The sequence below is a fragment of the Aquarana catesbeiana genome, linkage group LG11 (assembly GCF_042186555.1).
Source record: "Aquarana catesbeiana isolate 2022-GZ linkage group LG11, ASM4218655v1, whole genome shotgun sequence".
Classification (NCBI taxonomy): domain Eukaryota; kingdom Metazoa; phylum Chordata; class Amphibia; order Anura; family Ranidae; genus Aquarana; species Aquarana catesbeiana.
This window is the reverse complement of record NC_133334.1, coordinates 50,423,706-50,447,476: the sequence shown is the minus strand read 5'-3', so window position 1 is coordinate 50,447,476 and position 23,771 is coordinate 50,423,706. Positions and strand designations below refer to the sequence as shown.

General features: G+C 43.9%; 1 protein-coding gene across 1 annotated transcript in view; it reads right to left on the bottom strand.

The window, feature by feature from the left end:
* Positions 1-23,771, bottom strand: part of F2 (coagulation factor II, thrombin) — a 75,519-nt gene that overhangs the window by 4,842 nt on the left and 46,906 nt on the right. Inside the window, exons 10-13 of the mRNA XM_073604311.1 lie at positions 21,702-21,869; positions 17,543-17,716; positions 6,916-7,094; positions 2,234-2,304 (exon numbers count right to left, since the gene is read on the bottom strand). Coding sequence (XP_073460412.1) covers positions 2,234-2,304; positions 6,916-7,094; positions 17,543-17,716; positions 21,702-21,869 — 592 coding nt within the window. The remainder of the gene's footprint in view (positions 1-2,233; positions 2,305-6,915; positions 7,095-17,542; positions 17,717-21,701; positions 21,870-23,771) is intronic.

Genomic DNA, 23,771 nt, shown 5'->3' with positions numbered 1-23,771 from the left:
CACTCAATATTCAATTATGGCTTGTGTTGTAATGCCAACAATTCCAGTGCAATAGTAGTGACATGTGTTAATGGATAAGTAATAGAGCCTAAGTTGTTTGACACATTTATTAAAAACCTGTAGTCCAAAGACAGATATGTAAACCTGGATAGCAGGGCAACGCTAAAGGATACACAAAACACAGCCACACATCAAAACACGCTAAAAAAACGCTAATATACGCTAAAAAACTCTATTGCAAAAACGTTGCAAAAAAGCTGAAAAAAGTAAAAAAAAAAATCACTGCAAAGATACTGGCGTTTTCATAACGTTATTTTAACATCCTGTGTGCATGAGGCCTTATGCTTACTTGCCTTAGTAAATAGATAGGAAGGAAGATTATATTTACTTGTTTTAAAACTTTTCTTTTTTTTTATATATATTTTTTCAGTTGCTTCCTGGTTTCTGGCCTAGGCCACAATGATCCCAGGAGTCTTCATGGACATTTTTTTTCTTTCATCTGGGGGGAGGGGGTTTTTCCCAGCTAAGCGCACCCTTCTGCCTGAATGCCTGAGCTAAGAGCAGATGGATTTCAGGAATTAACCACTTGCCGACCATATACTGTATATATACGGTGGAAAGGCTGCTCTCCTGGGCAGGATAACGTACCTGTACATGATCCTGCACTTCCGGTTTTGGGGCGCGCACCGCTGGCGACCCGCTCCAGTTGTGATCAGACACAGCGGGAGCCAATCAGCGGGTCCGGCGAATGAGAGGGCTTTCCCAGCTAAGCACACCCTTCTGCCTGAGCTAAGGGCAGATGGATTTCAGGAATTAATCGCTTTCCGACTGTATATATACATGGCGGCAAGGCAGCTCTCCTGGGCAGGATCACATACCTGTATGTGATCCTAAAATTCCGGGTCTGGGGCGCGACCACGCACCGCTGTTGACCCGCTCCCGCTGTGATTGGACACAGCGGGTGCGGCAGACGGGATATTCGCTGGGACCCAACGATCGTTCGGGACACAGGCAGATGGCAATCTGCCTATATAAACAAGGCAGATCTCCATTTTGTGAGAAGGGAAGGTTGTGTTCCTGCAAAGCAGAAACAGAGATCTCTGCCTTCCCATAGTGCAAGCACCTCCCACACAGTAAGCACCCCCTAGGCACACATTTATCCCTTTGATCGCCCCTGATGTTAACCTTTTCCCTGCCAGTGTCATTAGTACAGTGACAGTGCATATTTTTTTTAGCACTGAACACTGTATTAGTGTCACTGGTTCCCAAAAAGTGTCACTTGGTGTCCGATTTTCTTCCACAATGTTGCTGATTGTCGCCATTACTAGTAAAAAAAAAAAAAAACTAGTAAAAAAATAAATAAATAAAAATTCCATAAATCTGTCCCATAGTTTGAAGACACTATAACTTTTGTGCAAACTAATCAATATACGCTTATTGGGATTTTTTTTTCTTCCCAAAAAATATGTAGCAGAATAGATATGGGCCTAAATTGATGAAGAAATTCTATTTTTTACATTTTTTTTGTTGGATGTGTATTATAGCAGAAAGTTAGAAATATATATATTTTTTTTAAATTGTTGCTCTTTTATTGTTTATAGCGCAAAAAAAACAAAAAACGCAGAGGTGATTGAATACCGCCAAAAGAAATCTCTATTTGTGGGGAAAAAAGGACATACATTTTATTTGGGTATAGCGTCGCACCACCGTGCAATTGTCCGTTAAAGTAAAGCAGTGACCCTGGAGACCTCGCTTGGGGCCGCTGCTTCTCCTCCCGGACGAACAGGAAGTGGGTCCTGAGACCCCTGGCCAATCGGGTCTCAGGGCCCGCTTCCTGATTGGCTGGAAGGAGAATCAGGAAGACAATAGCGAATATTAATTGGCTATTGTCACACAACTTGGTGGGCACAGGGTGCAGTGCTCTGCGCCCCGAGCTCACCATTTTTTAAGCTAATTAGAGCCCCAGGCTCTAATCATGTGCTTCAAAAAAAAAAAAAACCTTGGAATCCATGCATCCAGTGTCCTGCATGTAGATTAGGGTCCGGACGCATGAATTAAGGGACGGCGCCCCTTATGGATGGGCCGCCACTGATAAAGAGAAAAAAAAAGAAAAACCAATGCAGCTACCACGTCTAAGGACTGGAAAGCACCAATAAACAAAATAAAAAAACTTTTGGATTTTAATACACTTTGATGTATTTATGCTTCTGGTAAAAGTTCTAGTGAGCCCTACCTTCATTGTAAAGGGACCACCGCTGTCCCCTTCACATGCATCTCCTCTTTTGTTGTCTTCTGGCTTGTAACCTGAAAAAAAATTAAAAATAAAACTGATTAAGTGTTGCTGCTGTCAATTCTCCTGTAAACTTGGCAGATATAAATATACACATAAGCAAGAAAAAGAGTCTGACCACTGTACTGGTAGGAAGTACACTTAGTATTGGCCGTTATTTCAGTTTCCCAGCATGTTCTGTTTTTTTTTTTTTTTTTGAGTATTACTGATGGTATGATGGGGCACTTCTGTATGTACAGTATCTCACAAAAGTGAGTACACCCCTCACATATTTGTTAATATTTTATTCTATCTTTTCATGTGACAACACTGAAGAAATAAACAATTTGCTACAATGTAAAGTAGTGAGTGTACAGCTTGTATAACAGTGTAAATTTGTTGTCCCCTCAAACTCAAACTCAACACACAGCCATTAATGTCTAAACCACTGGTATAAAAGTGAGTACACCCCTAAGTGAAAATGTCCAAATTGGGCCCAAAGTGTCAATATTTTGTGTGGCCACCATTATTTTCCAGCACTGCCTTAACCCTCTTGGGCATGGAGTTCACCAGAGCTTCACAGGTTGCCACTGGCAGGGCCAGACTTATCATTGGGCTTGACTGGGCTCAAGCCCATGGGCCCTGCCCAATAGGGGGCCCCGCAGGCCCCAGCCGAGTGTACTCGGCTATACTCGGCTAGTTCCGCTCACAGTCACGCCTAGTCCCGCCCTATGATGGACATAACACAGGGACTGGGTATGACTGTGAGCAGAGCTAGCCAAGTACACTCGGCTATGTATGTTGGCGCTCGGCTCCGCTCACAGTCACGCCTAGTCCCGCCATTGGACCTGTGTTATGTCCATCATAGGGCGGGACTGTGAGAGGAGTCGAGAAAAGCCGACAGGAGCCGAGATACACAGGACCGGCTGTGTATCTCGGCGGCGCCATATTTAAACTGCAGTGACACTGACAAGTCACTGCAGTTTAACTGCAGCCTGGGCAAGGCTGCAAATGATACGGACAAGGCTCCAGATGGACACTGATAAGGCTGCAGATGGAGGCTGCAAGGCTGCAAATGACACTGACAAGGCTGCGGATGGACACTGATAAGGCTGCAGATGGAGGCTGCAAATGACACTGACAAGGCTGCAATGTCACTGGGCAAGGCTGCAAATGACACTGGACAAGCATGCAGATGGACGCTGTGCAAGGCTGCATTGATGAGCATTTAAATGTAAGTTTTTTTCCTTAAATAGTTTTTTTCCTTAAAATTCCTTATTCTTATCTTGAGGTTTGCTGATATTGGCAGTTACGTAGTGCCTCGTTTACTGCCGTTGAGAAAACCTGTCTGCATTAGACAGTGATGTAATGGCGGACAAACGGTATCAGAGTGGCGCGCTTAAAAGAAAACTAAGGTTTAAAGTAATGTATAGAAGGTAGGGCCCAAAAGTGACTCAAGCCCAGGGGCCCCCACCACCCTAAGTCCTGCCCTGGCCACTGGAGTCCTCTTCCACTCCTCCATGATGAAATCACGGAGCTGGTGGATGTTGGAGACCTTGAGCTCCTCCTACTTCCGTTTGAGGATGCCCCACAGATGCTCAATAGGGTTTAGGTCTGGAGACATGCTTGGCCAGTCCATCACCTTTACCCTCAGCTTCTTTAGAGAGGCAGTGGTCATCTTGGAGGTGTGTTTGGGGTCGTTATCATGTTGGAATACTGCTCTGCTTCAGTATGTCACAGTACATGTTGGCATTCATGGTTCCCTCAATGAACTGAAGCTCCCCAGTGCCGGCAGCACTCATACAGCCCCAGACCATGACACTCCCACCACCATGCTTGACTGTAGACAAGACACACTTGTCTTTGTACTCCTTGCCTGGTTGCCGCCACACACGCTTCACAACATGTGAACCAAATAAGTTTCTCTTGGTCTCATCAGACCACAGGACATGGTTCCAGTAATCCATGTCCTTAGTCTGTTTGTCTTCAGCAAACTGTTTGCGGGCTTTCTTGTGCATCATCTTTAGAAGAGGCTTCTTTCTGGAACGACAGGCATGCAGACCAATTTGATGTAGTGTGTGGCATTTGGTCTGAGCACTGACAGGCTGACCCTCATACGTCTACTTCCCAAAGACAACCTCTGGATATGACGCTGAGCACGTGCACTCAACTTCTTCGGTCGACCATGGCGAGGCCTGTTCTGAGTGGAACCTGTCCTGTTAAACCGCTGTATGGTCTTGGCCACCGTGCTGCAGCTCAGTTTCAGGCAATCTTCTTATAGCCTCGGCCATCTTTATGTAGAGCAACAATTCTTTTTTTTTTTTTTCAGATCCTCAGAGTTCTTTGCCATGTTGAACTTCCAGTGACCAGTATGAGAGAGTGAGAGCGATAACACCAAATTTAACACACCTGCTCCCCATTCACACCTGAGACCTTGTAACACTAACGAGTCACATGACACCGGGGAGGGAAAAAGGTTAATTGGGCCCAATTTGGACATTTTCACTTAGGGGTGTACACACTTTTGTTGCCAGTGGTTTAGACATTAATAGCTGTGTGTTGAGTTATTTTGAGGGGACAGCAAATTTACACTGTTATACAAGCTGTACACTCACTACTTTACATTGTAGACAAGTGTCATTTCTTCAGTGTTGTCACATGAAAAGATAGAATAAAATATTCACAAAAATGTGGGGGATGTACTAACTTTTGTGAAATACTGTATGTGTGTGTGTGTATATATATATATATATATATACACACACACACACACACACACACACACACACACACACACACACACACACACACTTTATTAGGTACACCTGGTCGATTGCTTGGTAACACAAATTGCTGAATCAACCAATCACCTGGCAGCAACTCAATGCATTTAGACATCTAGACGTGGTGAAACGACTTGCTGAAGTTTAAAAATGAGCATCAGAATGGGGAAGAAAGGGGATTTAAGTGACTTTGAACGTGACATGGTTGTTGGTGACAGACAAGCTGGTCAGAGTATTTAAAAAACAGCTGATCTACTGGGATTTTCACATACAACCATCTCTCGGGTTTACATAAAATGGCCAGAAAAATATCCAGTGAGCAACAGTTGTGTGGACGAAAATCCCTTGTTGAGGTCAGAGGAGAATGGGCAGACTGGTTCGAGATGATAGAAAGGCAACAGTAACTTAAATAACCACTCGTTACACCCAAGGTATGCAGAATACCATCTCTGAACGTACAACACATCCAAACTTGAAGCAGATGGGCTACAGGAGCAGAAGACCACACCGGGTGCCATTCCTGTCAGCTAAGAACAGAAAACTGAGGCTACAAATCGCACAGGCTCACCAAAATTGACAATAGAAGGTTGGAAAAATGAGCCTTGATTTAAGCTGCGACATTCAGATGGTAGAGTCAGAATTTGGCGTAAACATGAAAGCATGGATCCAATCTGCCTTGTATCAATGGTTCAGGCTGGTGGTGGTGTAATGGTGTGGGGGGATATTTTCTTGGCACACTTTGGGCCCCTTAGTACCAATTGAGCATCATTTAAACACCATGGTCTACCTGAGTATTGTTGCTGACCATGTCCATCCCTTTATGACTATAGTGTACCCATCTTCTGATGGTTCCTTCCAGCAGGATAATGCACCATGTCACAAAGCTCAAATCATCTCACCACTGGACAATGAGATCACTGTACTCCGACGGCCTCCACACTCACCAGATCTGAATCCAATAGATCACCTTTGGGATGTGGTGGAAAGGGAGATTCACATCATGGATGTGCAGCCGACAAATCTGCAGCAACTGCATGATGCTATCATGTCACTATGGACCTAAATATCTGAGAAATGTTTCCAATACCTTGTTGAATCTATGCCACGAAGAAGTAAGGCAGTTCTGAAGGCAAAAGGGGAACCAACCCGTTACTAGTTAATAAAGTGGCCAGCGCACACACAGAGGTTGTAAACATTTCCCATGCTATCCAAAACTAAAAAAATGTTTTGTGTGGGTTGCACTAAGCCAGTGGTTCTCAACTCCTGTCCTCAGTACCCACTAACAGGCCAGCATTGCAAGATAACTGAAATACATCACAGGTGATATCATTTGCTGCTCAGTGATTGCAGTATTCTGGTCTGCATCTCCCCAAGGTAATACTTAAAATCTGGCCTGTTAGTGGGTCCTGAGGACAGGAGTTGAGAACCACTGCACTAAGCGCTCCTTCACACTTGCTTTGTTCTCTTTAGAGTGATCTGTGTTGGGATTGCTCTTCAGAATGCATTTGTCAGGCGATGAAGAAGCTTTGTATCGTCTCCTCACTGCCTGCTTGAACCCCGCACTATCACGACACAACCATGTGCATTGCAGGGTGCTTGCAGAGCAGCCCTAGTCACTTGAAGTGACAGTCAGCATAATTCCTGCCATGGCCGTGAAACAAAGCATGGATGCCCCGGTATGTGTACACCCCCAGCCGCTGCCTCTGCAACTAAAGGGCGTAGAAGTTGGCGGTAAAAGCGCAGGTCAACCATGGGGTTTTACTGCCCCCCAACCGCTTGTGTGAACAGAAACCCTTATTGACATGCATTTTTTCTACCCATTGAAGCTCAGCTGTTACAGTTATCTCCATTCATCTTTCTTACCTGCACAGAACATGTTATCTGTGACTTTGACCTTGGTGGAGGATTTGCACCTCTCCTGCTGCACAATGGGAAGGTTAATCTGCTGTAGGATCTGTGGTTGCTTAGGACCTCCGGTGCTCCAGTTTTCCTGAAGAACCCCCCAACCTGTCACTCGACCTTTGTGTTCTTCCAGAAAAAGTCTGTAGAGAGATCATATAATGTTATAAACCATTTTCAGAATGAATAATATTGTCTTTTGTAAGGTCCCTTTCACACCAGTGGACTGATCGGGCCACCCAATGTCCTCTATGGGGCGGCGGATGTCAATGGACATGTGTCCGCTGACACCCACCAGGCATTCAGATCCGACAAAATCCGCTGAACACAGACGTATGCCAATACGTTCGCCATCCGTACAGCGGGTCAGAACGCATGACAATCAGATGGAAACGAACATGATGTCCGTTTCCATCCGACCGCCCCATAGAGGAGAGCAGGCTCTGTCCGTGTCCGCTCTGCATAGGGAAGCAGACACGGACCTATCATCTGCCTGCTCAGTGGGGATCAGCGGAGAGATCTCCCGCTGAGCAGACTGAGTCCACTCGGACGGATCTGCCCCATGTGAAAGGGGCCCTAGAGAATCATCTTCTTGCACAGTACCAGTATGTGTTATGTATTCAATCAGATAGGGATAAAAAGAAATTGTCTCTTTTACGTACAAATTAAAACAGATCTGTGCCAAGCAGTTTCAATTATTTACAGTAAAAAACACAAAATCACCGGGCGGGGCCGAGATTCAGATCCGAAATCACCGGGTGGGGCCGAGATTCCCCCGCTGACATCATTCGGGAGGAGAGAGCCGGCCGGTCACGTAAGCGCTGAACAGCGCTGAAATTAGGTAGAAACTGCATTCTATATATATATATAGATATATATAGATCTATCTATCTATCTATCTATCTATCTATCTATCTATCTATCTATCTATCTATCTATCTATCTATCTATCTATCTATCTATCGTTATATCTATCTATCGATAGATATCTATATATATAGATATCTATCGATAGATAGATAATTAGATAGATAAATTGCATCATAATACTGTTTCCCTATTCCTCTTCATAAAACTGTTCAATCTCTTGGCGTGTCCAATCACGGCTGATCACGATGTCAATAGGAAGAGCCGTTGATCGGCATTTCCTCACTCGCGTCTGTCAGACGCGAGTAGAGGAGAGCCGATTGGCGGCTCTCCTGACAGGGGGGGTCTGCGCTGATTGTTTATCAGCGCAGCCCCCCCTCAGATAACCACACTGGACCACCAGGGATCACCACTAGGACCACCAGGGAAGGGGCAACATGTTAATGGCCAGGTATGTACCCACATGTGCCCAATGTGCCCAATCTGTGCCAATCAGTGCCCACAAATGGGCACTGATTGGCACCATTATGTTTCAGTTCTGCCCAGCAATGCCACCAGTTTTATCAGTGCCACCAATCAGTGTCATCAGTGCCATCTGTCAGCGACCATTGGGGCCACCTGTCAGTGCCCATCAGTGCTCATCAGTGCCACCTATCAGTGCCACCCATAAGTACCAATCAATGCCACCTACGAGTGCCCATCAGTGCCGCCTATCAGTGCCCATCAGTGCCATATACCAGTGCCACCTATCAGTGCCCATCATCAGTGCCCATCAGTGCCACCTCATTGGTGCCACCTCATCGGTCCCCATCAGTGCCGCTGTATCAGTGCCCGTCAGTGCAGCCATATCAGTGCCTGTCATTGAAGAAGAAAACTTACTTATTTACAAAAAATTTTAACAGAAACAAAGAAAAACTTTTTTTTTTCAAAATTTTCTTCCTTTTTTTTTTTTGTTGCGCAAAAAATAAAAACGCAGAGGTGATCAAATACCACCAAAATAAAGCTTTATTTGTGGGAACAAAATGATAAAAAATTTGTTTGGGTACAGTGTTGTATGACCGCGCAATTGTCATTCAAATTTCAACAGCGCTGAACGCTAAAAATTGGCCTGGGCAGGAAGGAGTCTATGTGCCTGGTATTGAAGTGGTTAATAGAAGTCAATGCAAGCCGCCCGAAATCGCCCCCAAATAGTGCAGGAATGGAACGGTTCCATTGCACTGAATGGAGCGTGACTTGTCAGGCGACTAAGTCATCACCTGACAAGTCACCCAAGTGTGAACTGAGCCTTAGAGTCTGCAAAAGACTTGAGACTGGGGCGGTGGTTCACCTTCCAGCAGGACAACAACCCTAAACATACAGCCAGAGCTACAATGTGATGGTTTAATCACTTCAGCCCCGGAAGGATTTACCCCCTTCCTGACCAGAGCACTTTTTACAATTTGGCACTGCGTCGCTTTAACTGCTAATTGCGCAGTCATGCAATGCTGTACCCAAACAAAATTTGCATCCTTTTCTTCCCACAAAGAGAGCTTTCTTTTGATGCTATTTGATCGCCTCTGCGTTTTTTATTTTTTGCGCTATAAACAGAAAAAGACCGAAAATTTTTTGTTATAAAAAAAAAAAATCCAATAAACTCAATTTTAGTCATACATTTAGGCCAAAATGTATTCGGCCACATGTCTTTGGTAAAAAAAAATGTCAATAAGCATATATTTATTGGTTTGCGCAAAAGTTATAGCTTCTACAAACTAGGGTACATTTTCTGGAATTTACACAGCTTTTAGTTTATGACTGCCTATGTCATTTCTTGAGGTGCTAAAATGGCAGGGCAGTACAAACCCCCCCCAAATGACCCCATTTTGGAAAGTAGACACCCCAAGGAAATTGCTGAGAGGCATGTTGAGCCCATTGAATATTAATTTTTTTGTCCCAAGTGATTGAATAATGACAAAAAAAAAAAATTTGTGTGGAATTGCTCCCCAAAATACATTTAGCTGCTTCTCCTGAGTATGGGGATACCACATGTGTGGGACTTTTTGGGAGCCTAGTTGTGTACGGGGCCCCGAAAACAAAGCACCGCCTTCAGGATTCCTAAGGGCTTAAATTTTTGATTTCACTCCTCACTACCTATCACAGTTTTGAAGGCCATAAAATGCCAAGATGGCACAAACCCCCCCAAATGACCCCATTTTGGAAAGTAGACACCCCAAGCTATTTGCTGAGAGGCATGTTGAGTCCATGGAATATTTTATATTTTGACACAAGTTGCGGGAAAATTACATTTTTTTTTTTTTTTTGCACAAAGTTGTCACTAAATGATATATTGCTCACACAAGCCATGGGCATATGTGGAATTACACCCCAAAATACATTCTGATGCTTCTCCTGAGTACGGGGATACCACATGTGTGGGACTTTTTGGGAGCCTAGCCGCGTACGGGGCCCCGAAAACCAATCACCGCCTTCAGGATTTCTAAGGGAGTAAAGTTTTGTTTTCTCTCCTTACTACCTATCACAGTTTTGAAGGCCATAAAATGCCCAGATGGCACAAAACCCCCCCAAATGACCCCATTTTGGAAAGTAGACACCCCAAGCTATTTGCTGAGAGGCATGTTGAGTCCATGGAATATTTTATATTTTGACACAAGTTGCGGGAAAGTGACCAATTTTTTTTTTTTGCACAAAGTTGTCACTAAATGATATATTGCTCAAACATGCCATGGGCATATGTGGAATTACACCCCAAAATACATTCTGCTGTTTCTCCTGAGTACGGGGATACCACATGTGTGGGACTTTTTGGGAGCCTAGCTTCATATGGGGCCCCGAAATCCAATCACCGCCTTCAGGATTTCTAAGGGCGTAAATTTTTGATTTCACTCCTCACTACCTATCACAGTTTCGAAGGCCATAAAATGCCAAGATAGCACAAAACCCCCCAAAATGACCCCATTTTGGAAAGTAGACACCCCAAGCTATTTGCTGAGAGGCATGGTGAGTATTTTGCAGCTCTCATTTGTTTTTGAAAATGAAGAAAGACAAGAAAAATGTATTTTTTTTTCTTTTTTCAATTTTCAAAACTTTGTGATAAAAAGTGAGGTCTGCAAAATACTCACTATACCTCTCAGCAAATAGCTTGGGGTGTCTATTTTCCAAAATGGGGTCATTTGGGGGGGGGGGGGGTTTGTGCCATCTGGGCCTCCAAAACTGTGATAGGCAGTGAAGAGTGAAATCAAAAATTTACGCCCTTAGAAAGCCTGAAGGCGGTGCTTGGTTTTCGGGGTCCCGTACGCGGCTAGGCTCCCAAAAAGTTTCACACATATGGTATCCCCGTACTCAGGAGAAGCAACAGAATGTATTTTGGGGTGCAATTTCACATATTCCCATGGCATGTTTGAGCAATATATCATTTAGTGACAACTTTGTGCAAAAAAAAAAAAAAAAATTTTGTCTTTTTCCTGCAACTTGTGTCACAATATAAAATATTCCATGGACTCGACATGCCTCTCAGCAAATAGCTTGGGGTGTCTACTTTCCAAAATGGGGTCATTTGGGGGGGTTTTGAACTGTCCTGGCATTTTATGCACAACATTTAGAAGCTTATGTCACACATCACCCACTCTTCTAACCACTTGAAGACAAAGCCCTTTCTGACACTTTTTGTTTACATGAAAAAATTATTTTTTTTTGCAAGAAAATTACTTTGAACCCCCAAACATTATATATATTTTTTTAAAGCAAATGCCCTACAGATTAAAATGGTGGGTGTTTCATTTTTTTTTCACACAGTATTTGCGCAGCGATTTTTCAAACGCATTTTTTTTGGAAAAAAACACACTTTTTCAAATTTTATTGCACTAAAACACACTATATTGCCCAAACGTTTGATGAGATAAAAAAGATGATCTTAGGCCGAGTACATGGATACCAAACATGACATGCTTTAAAATTGCTCACAAACGTGCAGTGGCGACAAACTAAATACATTTTTAAAAGCCTTTAAAAGCCTTTACAGGTTACCACTTTAGATTTACAGAGGAGGTCTACTGCTAAAATTACTGCCCTCGATCTGACCTTTGCGGTGATACCTCACATGCATGGTGCAATTGCTGTTTACATTTGACGCCAGACCGACGCTTGCGTTCGCCTTTGCGCGAGAGCAGGGGGGGACAGGGGTGCTTTTTTTTTTTTTTTTTTTTTTTTTTGCTTTTTTATCTTATTTTTAAACTGTTCCTTTCATTTTTATTTTTTTTAATCATTTTTATTGTTATCTCAGGGAATGTAAATCTGCCCTCATCTCTGCCCTCAAAGCATCTGACCACACCAAGATCGGTGTGATAAAATGCTTTCCCAATTTCCCAATGGCGCAGTTTACATCCGGCGAAATCTAAGTCATGAAATGCTTGTAGATGTTTGGAGCCATTCTGGTCTCTGATCAGCTCTATGGTCAGCTGGCTGAATCACCGGCTGCATTCTCTGGTTCCCTGTTGGGACAGGAGAGCCAGAGAAAAACATGGAAGACGGTGGGGGGGGCATTCCCTCCCACTGCTTGTAAAAGCAGTCTAGAGGCTAATTAGCCGCTAGGATTGCTTTTACATGAAAGCCGACCGCTGGCTGAAAAGAATGATACCAAGATGATATCTAAACCTGCAGGCATCATTCTGGTATAACCACTCAAAGTCCAGCAACCTACCAGTACGTTGCTGGTCCTTGTTGGGCATATATTGTAAACTTTTTTCTCATGCAGCCTGTGGGCTGAACGAAAAAAAGATATTGATCGGTGGGTATGCCCACCATTAGAATACCTCCCTTCATCCACCCACTTCTAATGATGGGCATACATGCACCGTTTATATATATATATATATATATATATATGCCGAAGCATGGGGGCATCCTCCCGCAAAAGACAGGAGCAAAATCGCTCCTCCACCCACTGCTGCCCCCACGCTTCGGCATATATGCTGAAGTATGTAACTGTGGTGGTGAAATCACCTCCGACAGCGCTGGAGTCACGGCTTTATGTATCGTGGGAGCAAACGCTGTTGCTGTCAAGATAAATAAATCCGCTCTGCAGGTGAATGGCGTACCTGAAAACAAAAAAGTGGTTAACAATAAAATAAACAAAGTGTAAAAAATTGCATACCTATAAAGCAAACATGATAAAAACATAATAACAATAAAACATTGCAGTATAGAATACAATAAAAAGAGCAGAACAATAGAGAGAGAATAGAGAGAGAACAATAAAACAACAACTATTTTGGGGTTTTTTATTATTATATATATATATTTTTTTTTTTTGTAACTTTAACTTTTTTAACTGGCACCAGGTTTGGGTCTCTCAAAATGCGATGGCATCTTGGGAGACCCTATGAAAGTGTGTCCTAGTCTGTGCAGTGCTGTACCTACGCTAACACTCAACTAGTGTATGGTAGCGTTCAAAACATTCACCAATGCAAAGACCAGGATTGTCAGGACAGAAGGGACAATACCGGGTGTCACGCCTATATCCGCGCTTGCTGCAGACACGACATCTTTTTGGGGGGGCTCGTTGGGTAGGGGTACTCGTAAGGACATATAGAAAATGCCTCTCATGCAGGCGGCTTACTGCATTTGGTTGGGGATGGTGAGGTGGAGCACCGTCTGGAGACAGAAGGGCTCTGACGATCTCTTACTGGAATTTAAGAAAGGATCCAGTACGTCCTGAAGCTCTGTATAGCACATAAGCATTCAGCAAAGCCAACTGAAATAAATAAACAGACACATTTTGTACCAGCGTCTGGCCTTACGGGCAACTAGGTACGGCGCCAACAACTGGTCGTTGAGGTCCACCCCTCCCATATTGAGGTTATATTCGTGGACACAGAGGGGTTTCTCCACAACACCAGTCGCCGTAGTAATTTGGACCATCGTCGTGTCTGCATGAAGGGAGGTAAGAACGAAAACATTCTCATTGTCCCTCCACTTCATAGCGAGCAAGTTATTACACTGCAAGCAGGCTCTCTCCCCCAGCCTAAGACGGGAATCTACAAGCCGCTGGGGAAAGCCCCGGCGATTAGGTCGCATGGTGCCACATGCTCCAATCTGATGATCAAAAAGGTGGCTAAAAAGTGGCACGCTCGTGTAATAATTGTCCACGTACAAGTGGTACCCCTTTCCGAATAAGGGTGACACCAAGTCCCACACTATCTTGCCAGCGCTTCCTATGTAGTCAGGGCAGTTTGTCGGCTCTACGTGACTATCTTTGCCCTCGTAAACCATAAAACTACATGTATAGCCTGTGGCCCTGTCACAGAGCTTATACATCTTGACCCCGTATCTGGCACACTTGCTGGGAAGGTACTGTTTGAACAACAAGCGGCCAGAAAATTTAATCAGGGACTCATCAACGCAGACAACTTGATGGGGAGTAAACAAGTCTGCAAAACGTTGGTTGAAGTGGTTTACGAGGGGCCGAATTTTGTAGAGCCGATCGTATTCAGGGTCTCCACGAGGACGACAGAGTTCATTGTCATTGAAGTGCATGAACCGCAAAATCTGCTCGTATCGGGCCCTGGTCATGGAGGCAGAGAACACGGGCATATGGTAAATTGGGTCAGTGGACCAATATGACCGCAACTCACTCTTTTTATTTATGCCCATGTTGAGGGAAAGGCCCAGAAAGATCTTAAATTCAGAAACCGTAATTGGTTTCCAATCTTTGGCAAGGGAGGACTGGGGAATAGTGGCGATGTGTTGACCAGCGTACAAATTGCTTTGATCCACAATAGATCTATAGAGATCTTTGGTGAAAAACAGCGAATAAAAATCCAGTGACGTAAAATCAACTGTTTCCACCTGAATGCCGGGTTGGCCAGTGAATGGGGGAAGTACGGGTGCTGCAGAAGTGGTGGGTTCCCAATTCGGATTGGTGAATGCAGCAGGAAGGGCACTATGGGCATGACGGGCCTGCGTTCGTCTTCTTAGTGGCAGCGGGACACTACTAGTGCTGGCCACCTTGCCAGCTTGAACTGCACTTATGGGACTCGCCACGTCACCACGTGATACTGCAGTGCTGGATGTACAACCAGGGTGTACTAGGCCGCTGGTGCTTGCCAGTTCACCAGAAGGAATAGTGGCGCTAGTACTTCTCTGCTCCATACGAGAGCCCTGCGGTTCTTGCACTTCAAGGACAGAAGAAGTTCGGGGTCTGGTACGACTGACCTTGGCAGGGACCACAACTCCGTCGTCAGAGCTATCTGTCATGGAGCCGCTGTCCTCTATAGGATCGTATTCTGAGCCTGAATCTGACAGTTGAGTGACTTCCTCTTCACTATCTGTCATGCTCAGAAACGTGTAGGCCTCTTCGCTAGTGTACCTTCGATTTGCCATTTTGGGCTCTAAATTTAGGGGTACACTAGTGAGACTCACAGGCAAAAAAGCTCCTGACTGTTAGCGACTGTATCAAAACGCTACCAACAAAAACTGTTAGCGATCGCAGGGATCAGGCCTGACTCTGGGAACGCTGCAGTTATGTGTGCTTAGTGTTTTAATAGTGACAGTTATTGATCGATACTGCACTTGGGTGGGCTGGGCAGGGCTGGGCCGAGGGGAAAAACGCAGGTGCTAGCAGGTATCTGGACTGATCCCGCTAACACTGCGTTTTTTGGGAACCCTAAACTGCTGGGGATGCTAGTATAGATCTGATCAGATCAGATATTGATCCGTTCAGATACTATACCACTAAAAGGAGGTGTATGCTGCGTGTGTGGGTGTTAGCGGTACTGTCGCTAACCTGACGCTGCCTGGGGCGACGCAGACCTTATCTGACCCTAAAACTTAACTTATATCACAGCCGGGCGATCAGGGGGTTAAACCTTTATAAGGTAATAAACGGCGGGTGCCCTGAAACTATAATAAACAAAGTAACTAACCAGCGTCACCCGTAACAGTTATATGGTGATCGCTGGTGAAAGGGTTAACTAGGGGGCAATTAGGGGGTTAAAACCTTTACTAGGTAGTATATGGGGGTCCCTGTCGCTATAAAGCGCTGACGGCGAACCTATATACTTACCTCCCTAACTAGCGTCACCTGTGTCACTAATACAGAGATCAGAAAAACGATCGCTTAGTGACACTGGCGACGGGGGATGATCAAGGGGTTAAAATTTTATTAGTGGGGGTTAGGGGGGTACCCTAGACCTAAAGGGGGCTAACACTAACTGCCCTACCACTTATAACTGTCACAAACTGACACCAGTGCAAAAAAAAAAAAAAACTGCTATTGGTGTCACTGTGATGGGGGGGGGGGGGGGGGATCAGGGGGTGATCGGGGGGTGATGGGGGGTGAAAAGTGTGCCTAGTGTGTTCTACTGTAAGTGTAGTGTTGGTGCACTTACTTGGATGTCTTCTCTCCACGGCGCCGGAACGAAAAGAACGACATGAGGAGAGATATCACTTCCTCTGCCGCTGTTTACATTACAGTGGCAGAGGAAGAATTTCATTTGTGGGGAGCGATCGCGAGGGGGTGGCCACGAATGAGTGGCCTCCCCCTCTGCCTGTGTCGCTTCCCCAAGAAGCCGACTGCCTCGGGCACCGGGGGGGGGTGCGCGATGCGCCCCCAGCCCGTGGAAGGCAGATCACGTACCAGGTACGTGATTTTGCCTGTCGGTGCCATTCTGCCACAGTATATCTGCGTTAGGCGGTCGGCAAGTGGTTAAATCAAAGCATATTCATGTGTTAGAATGGCCCAGTCAAATCCGGACTTAAATCCAATTGAAAATCTGTGGCAAGACTTGAAAATTGCTTTTCACAGACTCTCTCCATCCAGTCTGAGAGAGCTTGAGCTATTTGCCAAAGAAGAATGGGCAAAAATGTCACTCTCTAGATGGGCAAAGCTGGTAGAGACATCCCCAAAAAGACTTGCAGCTGTAATTGCAGTGAAAGGTGGTTCTGCAAAGTATTGATTTTGGAGGGCTGAATACAAATGCACCCCACACTTTTCACATATTTATTTGTAAAAAAAATGTAAACCATTTATCTTTTTACTTCCACATCACAATTATGTGCCACGTTGTGTTGGTCTATCACATAAAATCCATTTATGTTTTTGGTTGTAACATGACAAAATGTGGAAAATTTCAAGGGGTGTAAATACTTTTTCCAAGGCACTGTATATAGATATTGGACCCAAAACCATTATAATTTCCCTTAAAAAATTATAATCTGTTTTGTTCATGCTTATGTGTAAGCTAATTAAAACATGTGCCTGTATCCCCGACCATGCCCTGTGGTTCCATCCTCCAACCCTAAGACCCTAAGTCCTTACAGAACTCAGCATTGATATAGGGGTTGGAGGAAGGAATAGCAACAGACTGCAGAGGACCCAGCCATCCGACACTCCTGGAAGTGTCGAATGCTGAAGAGAATGACAGAGGCTGCAGCTCTAAAATGCAATGGAGGCAGGAGACATAAGCCAACAGCCCTTCAATTACATGGACCTTCCTTTAGGATCCTCCAAGATGCTGGAAAATCTTTGTGTTCCTTGGTGCACAAATCTGTGGACAAAACCTTTAACACACAACAACTGCATTCAGAGGCAAGCTGGAAAAATGAATGCAGTGGGTAAGGAATATAAGACCAGGCAGATGTCTTGCAAGCCACAGCTGTCAGGAAGACATCTTCCTTGTGTGGTCAGCCAAACAGACAGACAAATCAAAGCTGATATAAGAAGGCTCCTTACGATTGTACGATGTCTTTGGTGGGCAGGCACACAGGGTGGATATAGTTGGTGAAGAGCAGAGGTCTTTTCAGTTGCATAAGTGCAATGTCTCGGTCAAGATTTTCCTTCCAGTTGTATTTTGGGTGCACGATAATGCGCTGAAGCTGTAGAATTCTTTCGTCTGGCTTTTCATACCTGGAATGACATTAACAAACATGAATGCCATACGCTAACTAAAAGCAGGAACAGAGGGGCGCCAGACCATACACTTTTTTTATTACTCATCTATCTTGTGAGTTGCCAATTGTTTTTATTTATATTAAATCACAGATTTTAATGCTGCACTTAGTCTGGCGCCCCTCTGTTGCTGCTTTTACTTACAGAGTTACCTGCTTCGCTCTAAGGGAGCTTCCTCCAAGTGCTTCCAGAAAACCAATTTTTATGGCCTCCTTCCATGGACTGATTTATTATATTATGCTGTTATAACTATGTGTTGACTTATCGCCAGGTGCTGCCTGACCACCCTTCATTAATGATTTTCCATTGGACTGGTTAATTGTCCTTTTTTTATATAGTGGTATTGATATATGTTTCTAACACACCCCTCTAGGGCCACTGTACACTTTTTTGTTCTTTTATGAATGCCATACTTGTTCTTACATCTTAATGAGGGTTGTGGGCCAATCAACTTAACACACCAAACCAAACTTCACTATGTTTAGTCCAATGTTCTTTATGGGTGTTTCCAAGCCATTGATGTACTTACCTATGTTCCCAAAAAGGGTGCCACCATCTAAGTGTATACACTTAGATTGTGCGCCCTCTTGTGTTCTCTTACTATCTGTGCATTAGGCAACTCAAGACCTGATTTATGGGGAGCAGCAACCATTGAATATAGTGATTTTTAACCATTCTAACACCCACGTCTTCATACCATGGACATTACAAAGCACAGTAGTGTTTTATCTTTTTTTTTTTTGCCAATGCATGCTTAATCACTTAGATTATATTTTTGGTATTATTTAAAAAGTATTTCTGCCTTGCATCATGCCATAGCAAACACAAAAATGGAAAAAAATCTGTTGTTGCTGCTTGCAGCCTTAAGGCCTCATGCACACTGGATGTTAAAATAACGTTATGAAAACGCCAGTAGCTTTGCAGAGTTTTAAAACTTTTCTTCAACTTTTTTCAACGTTTTTGCAATAACGTTTTTTAGCGTTTTTCCGCGTTAGCATTTTTTAGGGTTTTATTTTTTTTCAAACTTTTTTTTTTTTCAATGGATCAAAAACGTTAAAAAACGCTGGTGAGCGACGTTTTTGAGCGTTTATCTACGTTTATCAGCGTTAGAGCATTTTTACAGCTGAAAAACGTCTCTTAGAACCCACTAGTTTTGGGGTTTTTTTTACAGCTTAAAAACGCCTATGCCATTTTCAGCTCAAAAACGCCTAGGTGGGCACGAAGCCATAGACTAACATAGACAGGCGTTTTTAAGCTTAAAAAAAAACACTCAAAAAAGCGGCTGTAAAAACGTCCGTGTGCATGAGGCCTAATACTGACTTCTTCCAGTGTGGCAGAATAAGGTGTTCTGCAGCTGCACAAACCAAGGTAAACCAGGTAAACGCAAACCTTTTTTATTACTTTTGGACAGAGCAGTAAGGGGTTAGAACACCTGTTGGGTTTTAATTACTGCCTGTGTTGCTGCTAAGAAGGTTTACTTTATTTGTCCTTGTAACTATTGTCACCACAAATGAAAGTTGGGCAATAGCCATAATTTTGAGCTGTCTGAGCTGTCACGAGAACTGGAAGCGAGAGGAAATCCTCCAATAAGGAGGTTTTTTTTTTACAGTGACAACTACAAGGCCTTGTTTACACTAGCAGAGGGGGGCCATAAAATCATGTGAATGAGCCACAGTTTTTCTGCCCAACCTCTCCCCCTTTGCTGCAAAGGCAGCAGAGTGTTATATATATATATATATATATATATATATATATATATATATATATATATATATATATATATATATATATATATGCTGCTGCCACAATGCTTTGGCAAAAATTATCCCCACTGTTGCATTCAGCAGGCAGTACCGCCTGCTAAATGTGATCCACTCAACTGAAAGGGGTCACCCCACAACCATGTGCAATGAACACGGATATAGTGTGCTAGTGCAGTGTTCACAGGGTTAAAGCTGATGGTGGGGAGATGATGCAACACAATACAAGAGTAATCCAAATGAGTATAGCCCTTCAGAGAGCAATGTAAGGGTAAACTAGACCATCCTCAGTTTTTCTAAGCATTTTTTAGCAGCTGATTTAGTCACTTACTAAAAGTATATAACTTCTTTTAATCTTTTAATCCTTGCCTATATTCCAGTTTTAGCTGTTAGGTGCCATGATCACTGCCACAGGTTTCCACTTTCAGGGTGACTCCTTTCTCTTGCAGCATCCTGTGGAGCCACCTTTGCTTGCAGGGGCTAGAGTTGTATCTCCCTACACTGTGTGGGCATCAAAGGAAACACACAGCCATGTAGCCTAGGACAACAAGGCACTCCCCTGCTCCTCCTACCACCTCCAAGCTAAAAAAACTGGCTGGACACTGTTCACTGTTACTTTTTTCCTGTGAAGACCAGAAGTTCAGGAAAGCAGCACCGAGAGAAGAAACCACAATAGGCCCCCCAGCAACAAAAACACCCCAGGCAGCAAAATACCCCCTTAGTAACAACAGATCCACCTCAGCATCAAAAGACCCCTGAGCAGCCAGTAACAATAGACCCCTCCCTCAAAGGTAGATCCCTTACAGCAACAGTTGACCCACTCATCAACAATAAATGCCCCACCAGCTACAATAGACTCCCCCCCCCCCAACAATAGATCTCCCCAGAAACAATAATTCCTCCAGCAGAGAGCAATTATAGACCTTCCAGCATGCACCACTACCCCTTACATACATTCAGTGCTGGAGGTGCCGTAACTGCGTTCCCCTGTATTCCCACTGAAAAAGAAGTCCTGTAACAAAACACTTTCAATTGTATATTTATCAGATCAAAAGGGACCAATTAAAAGAAGTTAATTTTTTAGGGTTTACATATACTTTAAGAAGTAAACCCAATTATTTAGTAGCAAAACCAAGAATACAAAGCACTTGTTGCACTGTTTGGCGTAAAACTGGCATGGAACTGGGAGGACAAATGTGAAGAAAGTAGGAAATCCGGCACCACTGACTTGACTGATAATAAAATAGTTCAAGCTTTATTCAATATCCATCAGCTTTATTCAATATCCATCAAGACATAAAACTATCCATCTTATAAAAGAATTGTCAGGTTTCTGCCCCAACCTTAGGGCCTTAGTCATAAGTCATTTGACGAAGGCCCTAAGGTTGGGGCAGAAACGTGTCAATTCTTTTATATGATGGATACTTTTAGGTCTTCTGGTTCAATAAGTTTTATTGCAGAAGTAGTATTAAACATACAACAATGTCAAAGGCACCTAGATTGCCCACATAGGGGCTGGAACTGGTGCATAAGAGACAAAAACAACAAAAGGGAATACAACATAAACCGAGGAGGGCAGCCTCCTAATTAACAGTCATGGAAATCCTGAGTGCAGCTTATGTAATTTGGGGGGACCCCCAAAAGTGCAGGAAAGACCAGGACAAAATGCATTGACTCTGCAGTAAGATCGTGTTGGGCCTCTGTTAGTAATCAAAAAAGGGCTAGGAGCCCTGGTAAGAGAAGAGGAACAGAGAGAAATAGGAAAGAGAAGGGGAGAATAAGAGAAAGTGGGAAGGGGGAAAGGGAAAAGGAGAGGGGGGCCCGGGACCATCCAGGAAATCAGTCAGAGCCGATCCATACTAGCCAGAGGAAGTTTGGGGAAGGCATACGCCAGCTAAGGCTCCCAAACATGAAGGAACTTGACATGCGTGTCTTTGCATACACTAGACATTTGTTCGATACTTTTATGTCTTGATGGATATTGAATAAAGCTTGAATTATTTTATCATCAGTTAACTCAGTGCCAGATTTCCTACTTTCTTCATGTTTGTCTACAGTATGTACAGCATATATACTGGCATAGACTACTGCACCTGCCCCAGTGGACACTAAATTCAGGGGTTGCAGCACCACAAGGTTTCTTTTTTTTTGGATTGAGTGGACAAACGGGTGAATTGTCTTACTTTAATCGGTTGTGCTTTCCAATGCGCACAAGCAGGTCATCTACTGTGAAGTTCTTGTCCCAGGGAGGGTAGAAGATGCAGTGAGCAGCCGTGAGTATCCAAATATCGCTAATAAGACTGGCCCCGCAGAGTAGCTCCTGTGGTTGTCTTTTATAGATCATCACCTGCCTTAGTAGAGAAATAAAAAGGATCAGTCAGCATGGCATTCACAAAAAGCCAAATTCCGAAAATACGAAGGCGTTCAAGTCAAACCGGGACTTTTGAGTTTATATCATAAAAGAACAAATTTCAAGGAGTGGAAACTGCATTTATTTTTTTACATACTTCCCTGCTACATTTATACACTTATCCCAACGTTTAAAGCGGGGGTCCACCTATCTATCGTTTTTTTTTTTTGAGTTCATTCACAAACTTTTCTTCTCAGCATTGCATACTCACATATTGTGTGTAATATGTCCGCCTGTGTCAGATTTCGTCGGAAAGAATAACTTATATTATTCACTGCAGGCGGTTTCCATCTTCATTGTGGGCATTTGAAGCCCACAAGCATTTATTTCCTGGATGTGGTGAATGCTGTGCTCCCAGCATTCACCGCTCGTTCCCGCACATGCTCAGTGGCATCCTGGGAAGCCTGAGACTAGCTCCCAGGAGTCTGTGCGGAGTCTGGGAGAGGCTAGAAACACGCCTACTCCCACGGGAGGAGAACCAGGAAGTGCAAAGAAGAATAGAAAAATAAAAGGTAATTACGACAATTTAAATTTTTTTAAACGGCATGTCAGCATCTAGGCAAGGAAGAGAATACATACAGATATTGTTCAAAATTTGGGTGGAACCCTAATGCCTGGAGAGCTTTGGCATACAATGATTTGGACATCCTAGGACAGCCTGCTCCACTTCGTCATCAGTGCTGAATTGCTGACCTCCGAGGATCTCTTTTAGGAGGTGGAAATCACTGGGAGCGAGGTCCGGGATGTAAGGGGGATGTGGCAATACCTCCCAGATGAGTTGCTGTAATGTGCACGCAATGCAGACTTCCAACTCTTCTGTGTGGGTCAAAAGCAGAAAGCTGTCTTGGTACCAAGCTAACTTTTCGAAAATGCAAATGTTGTGTGAATGATCGTGTTCACTGTTCCCACAGAAAGGTTTGTCTTCGTCTGCAATTTTGCCACAGGTTATGCGTTGATTATTCAGGATCAGGCGTTCCACGCGCTGAATGTTCACAGGAACGACTGCCATGGGCTGGGAGCCCCCACAGCCGGGATCGTCACTGATGGATAAACGGCCATCTTTAAAACATTTACACCATTCAAATGTCTTACAGCGGCTGGTCTCATCACCCTACTGTGCTTGAAGTGTTCTGTAGATATCCGCGGGTTTTACTCCTTCATTCACAAGAAACATAATCACCACATGCTGTTCCATGCGTGCACTAACACTGCTGCCTGCCATCTTGATTAACGGTCTCTGGACTGGCCCGCGACACGTGCGCCGCCTATCAGTAATAGCACAGCGTGTAGTGCCACCATGCTAGCATTACATTTTTATACCTGTAAAATGAAAAGTCCCAGTTTGACTTGAACGCATACCTCCCAACATTTTGAGATAGGAATGAAGTACACCTACTAACAAACTTTTGTAGGCATAGGACACGCCCCCTGCCACACCCCCTTAAAGAAGAAAACCCCCCCCCCCAAAAAAAAAGGTTAATTAAATCCACGAGTGTTTTTTTTTCCCACTACTATTCCTTTATATTGGCTTTTAAAATGTACAAATGCTGCAGTTTAGAAATTGGATGAAAGGTTTAGCACTGGGAAACCCTTTTTGAAAGATAAAAAGTGCATTTTATATACAACTTTATAGATCAGACCAAAATGAGGGACATTGCTCCAAATCAGGGACAGTCCCTCGAAATCATGGACAGTTGGGAGCTATGTGAACGCCCTTCGTACATGGGTGTGGCCTAAAATCCAATCCATCCAATGGGATGTTTACCTTTGTCTCCTAACCTGTACTGGAAAATACCAACTGAAATCTCATCATCTGAATCGCTGAGTCAGAATGATAGATTAG